The sequence below is a fragment of the Carcharodon carcharias genome, chromosome 24 (genome assembly GCF_017639515.1).
Source record: "Carcharodon carcharias isolate sCarCar2 chromosome 24, sCarCar2.pri, whole genome shotgun sequence".
Taxonomy (NCBI): domain Eukaryota; kingdom Metazoa; phylum Chordata; class Chondrichthyes; order Lamniformes; family Lamnidae; genus Carcharodon; species Carcharodon carcharias.
In genome coordinates, this window is record NC_054490.1 from 16,185,956 (window position 1) to 16,190,276 (window position 4,321).

The 4,321-nt window shown below is 47.1% G+C and overlaps 1 protein-coding gene across 1 annotated transcript; it reads right to left on the reverse strand.

Moving 5' to 3' along the window:
- Positions 1-439: 439 nt before the first annotated feature.
- LOC121269349 (beta-1,3-galactosyltransferase 5-like) lies at positions 440-1,393 on the reverse strand. Its single transcript, XM_041173901.1, has one exon. The coding sequence runs from the start codon at positions 1,391-1,393 to the stop codon at positions 440-442; it is 954 nt and encodes a 317-aa protein (XP_041029835.1).
- Positions 1,394-4,321: the final 2,928 nt, after the last annotated feature.

Here is a 4,321-nt window from a genome sequence, read left to right on the forward strand (position 1 = left end):
CGTTTCCATCTGTTATATTTCAGATGAAGTTACATTGTTTCATAGTTTGCCATTGTGAGATTTGAACTCTTGATCTTGGGGTTACAAACCCAGTACCATAACCACTTGGCTATTTAGGCCAAACTAAGAATAACTTCAGCCAGAACAGGAATTGAGCCCAACAGTTTTAGCTTTATTCTGCACTACACTTTGGTCAATTAGTAGGTTAACCAACCTTTTCTGTTTGAGATTTGAACTCTTGATCTTGGGGTTGCAAGTCCAGTACCATAACCACTTGGCTATTTAGGCCAAGCTCTATGTATGTACGTATATAAACAAACCAGATTACACAGTTTAGTTGGGTAATTGACTTCCATATGGCACGCTGTTTCTTTTGCCCTGCAAAGATAACACACTTATTTGAAGGTGTCAGTGAAACAGCTCTTCAAGATGGCCCCCTTCACCCATATCCAGGACAGGCCTCGTCTGCTGCATCCTCCAGTGCTTTCCAGTAGATCAGCAGCTCGTAGGGTTTCACCCTGTGAGAGGTGACGAGTTTACGGAAGCCGCAAACAGAAAACTTTACATTCCAATTGTGGAACTTCTGCTGCGAGTGGATTTTCACTGGTGTGATCTTCAACTCCGCCAAGCACAGCCCAACGTAAACATCCTCCAGTTTAAAGTGGGGGACCATCCTGGAAATATTCCACACTCGGTGGGCAACATCAGCCGAAAGCACGTACCCAGTGCCGGAGCAGAATGGTGGGTATGTTTCCTGAGCATATTCCTGTTCACTGACGTACCATTTACTGGATTTGTCCCTGATAGCTCCAGAATTCCTCATGATGAAGCCGGTGAAGATATCCGTGTGATTCATTCCCAACAAGAGCTTGGTCAGGTGATCGGTGTTGACAAACATGTCGGAATCGGTTTTCATCACGAAGGAGGTGGATGGACAGAATCGGCTCACCCATTCCAGGCCCATCAGCACCTTGGTGGTCAGGTTGTAATAAGTGTCGGTGAAATTTTTTTGGATGATGTCCTTGTGCAGTGAACTTTCTTTCAGCAGTTGCTCCTGATGCTCTTGGCTGTACCCGAGCAGGAAATAGCTCACCACCCTCTTGCCATGCGTTGTCCGCGCTCGCCCCCAAGTCTGGCGAATGGCCGAGCGAGCTTTCAACTGGTCTTGGGCACTGGTGACCAGAAGGACCAGGAATGGGGGACTGGTGTCACAGCTGCTGTTGGGCAGCATGAGGAAGGACTGGTCATTTAAATTTGCAGAATACCAATGTTCAACATTGTATTGGCTTAAATATCTGATCAGAGGAAAGAACAACAAGGGGGTAACAAGAAACAACCATTTCCCTTTGAGAAATGTTTTCAAACGAAAGCTTCCTTGAGAAAATATCCTCATGCTCTGAAGCACCTGTAACATAAAATAAACAAGTTGGGTTTGGTGGAGTCCAGAAAATGCAAGAGGAATTATTTTCCAGATTAAGATTATTTGACTCGATTTGGGATACAAAAACAAGAGGAGGTCATTCAGTCCCTACAGCCTGTTACACAGGAACAGGAGAAGGCCCTTCAGCACCTAGAGTCTGTTACACAGGAACAAGAGAAGGCCCTTCAGCACCTAGAGCCTGTTACACAGGAACAGGGGGAGGTCATTCAGCACCTGGAGCCTGTTACACAGGAACAGGAGAAGGGCATTCAGCACCTTTAGCCTGTTACACAGGAACAGGAGGAGGTCATTCAGCACCTAGAGCCTGTTACACAGGAACAGGGGGAGGTCATTCAGCACCTAGAGCCTGTTACACAGGAACAGGGGGAGGTTATTCAGCCCCTAGAGCCTGTTACACAGGAACAGGGGGAGGTTATTCAGCCCCTAGAGCCTGTTACACAGGAACAGCGGGAGGTTATTCAGCTTCTCAAGCATCTTACACAGGAATAGGAGAAGGTCATTCAGCACCTAGAGCCTGTTATACAGGAACAGGAGGAGACCATTCAGCCCCTTGGGTCTGTAACACAGGAACTGTAGGAGGAATTGCAGCGCTCAAAACATCTACAGGAATCTGGCACAGAACATCTAGTCACTGAGCTGCTTCAGTCTGACAGAAAGTTCAGTGAAAGGTAGGAACAAACAGAGAAGGAGCTGGGCAGAAGTCAGCATTAGTAGTTTTAGCACAACCACATACCTAAGAGATTCGTCACTCCCTGTGTATGGTGATAGGTATCAGGGTCACTGGTCCCTTTAACTGGTTCCACCGGATTTGTCTTGGTCGAGGTGTGTTCGATGCTAACGGTGAATTAATGTATACACGACCAATCTTGTTAACAACTGCACACAAACCTGGAGTTCAATTCTTGCCTGTAATGAATCCCACAATGTCACTGCGTGTTCGGTGCCAGTAAGCAAGAATGGGTGTGGTTGAAGTGCCTCGTAAAAACCGCGTCCTGTCCTTACTGTTAATATTTAAGCTTGCTGAGAACTCTGAACAGATAACAAAGGTTCCTCCAGATGATGTTTGTGTGGGACAGCTGCCAATCTCACAGCTGCTGCACTGACATAGCTCACCAACTGTGGTTTAAAATTTATTGGATAAGGAAGGTATTTGCTGCAAACATATACAGTATATATGCTGAATGCAGGGACCCTTTTCAAACAATTGAAGAGCAGTGAGACACTCCCTCCATTGAAGAAGAGTGAGGCTCTCTCTCCATCGAAGAGCAGGGAGGCTCCCTCTGTCCATTGAAGAGCAGCGAGATACAGTCTCCGTCGAAGAGCAGCAACACTCTCTCTCCATCGAAGAGCAGCGAGACATTTTCTCCATCGAGGAGCAGTGATACTCTTACTCTTCATCAAAGAGCAGCAAGAATCCACATTGAAGAGAAGCAAAATTCTGTCTCCACTGAAGAGCAGCAAGACTCTCTGTATATTGCAGAGCAGTGGGTCTCTCTCTCCATCGAAGAGCAGCAAGGCTCTCTCACTGTCGAAGAGCAGCGAGACTCTCTCGCTCCATCAAAGAGCAGCACACTCTCCATTGAAGAACAGTGCGCTATCTCTCACCATTGAAGAGCAGTGAGACACTCTTTCTATCGAAGACCAGTGTGACTCTCTCTCCATTGAAGAGCAGCGAGAGTCTCTCTCCATCAAAGAACAGCGAGACTCTCTCTCCATTGAAGAGCAGTGAGACTCTCTCTCGAAGAGCAGTGAGACTCTCCCTTCGTTGAAGAGAAGCAAGGCTCTCTCTCTCTCTTTCATAAAGCAGTGAGACACATCCTCCCTCGAAGAGCAGCAAGATTCTCAACGAAGAGCAGCGAGACTCTCTCTCATCGAAGATCAGTGAGACTCCCTCTGTCCATCGAAGAGCAGTGAGACTCTTGCTCTCCATCGAAAAGAAGTGAGACTGTCTTTTTTTTGAAGAGCAGCGAGACTGCATCCCAATCGAACAGCAGTGAGATTCTCTCCCCATTGAAGAGCTGGGCTGTGAGACACTTTCCCTCCATCAATGAAAAGCGAGACACTCTCGATCAAAGGGCAATGAGACGCTCTTCAGCAAAAAGAAACAAGACTCTTTCACTCTTTCCATCAAAGAATAGTGAGACTCCCTCTCCATCAAAGAGCAATGAGACTCTCTCTCCTTCTCCATCCAAGAGCAGCGAGGCTCTCTCTCCATCAAAGAGCAGCGAGGCTCTCTCTCTATTGACGAACAGCAAGACTCTCTCTTTCCCTCCATGGAAGAGCTATGTGACACAATCCATTGAAGAGCAGCAAAACTCTCTCTCAATCAAAGAGCAGCAAGACTCTATCTCTTGTTCCATTGAAGAAGAGTGAGGCTCTCTCTCCATCGAAGAGCAGGGAAGCTCTCTCTGTTGATTGAAGAGCAGCGAGGCACACTCTCCGTCGAAGAGCAGAAACACTCTCCATCGAAGAGCAGCAAGACATTTTCTCCATTGAGGAGCAGTGATACTCTTACTCTCCATCAAAGAGCAGTAAGAGTCCCCATTGAAGAGAAGCAAAATTCTGTCTCCACTGAAGAGCAGCAAGACTCCCTCTATATTGCAGAGCAGTGGGTCTCTCACTCTCTCCATCAAAGAGCAGCGCACTCTCTCTCCATTGAAGAACAGTGCACTATCTCTCACCTTGAAGAGCAGTGAGACACTCTCTCTATCGAAGACCAGTGCGACTCTCTCTCCATTGAAGAGCAGAGAGACTCTCTCTCCATCAAAGAGCAGCGAGACTCTCTCTCCATTGAAGAGCAGTGAAACTCTCTCTCCATTGAAGAGCAGTGAGACTCTCTCTCTCGAAGAGCAGTGGGACTCTCTCTCTTCCATCAAAGAG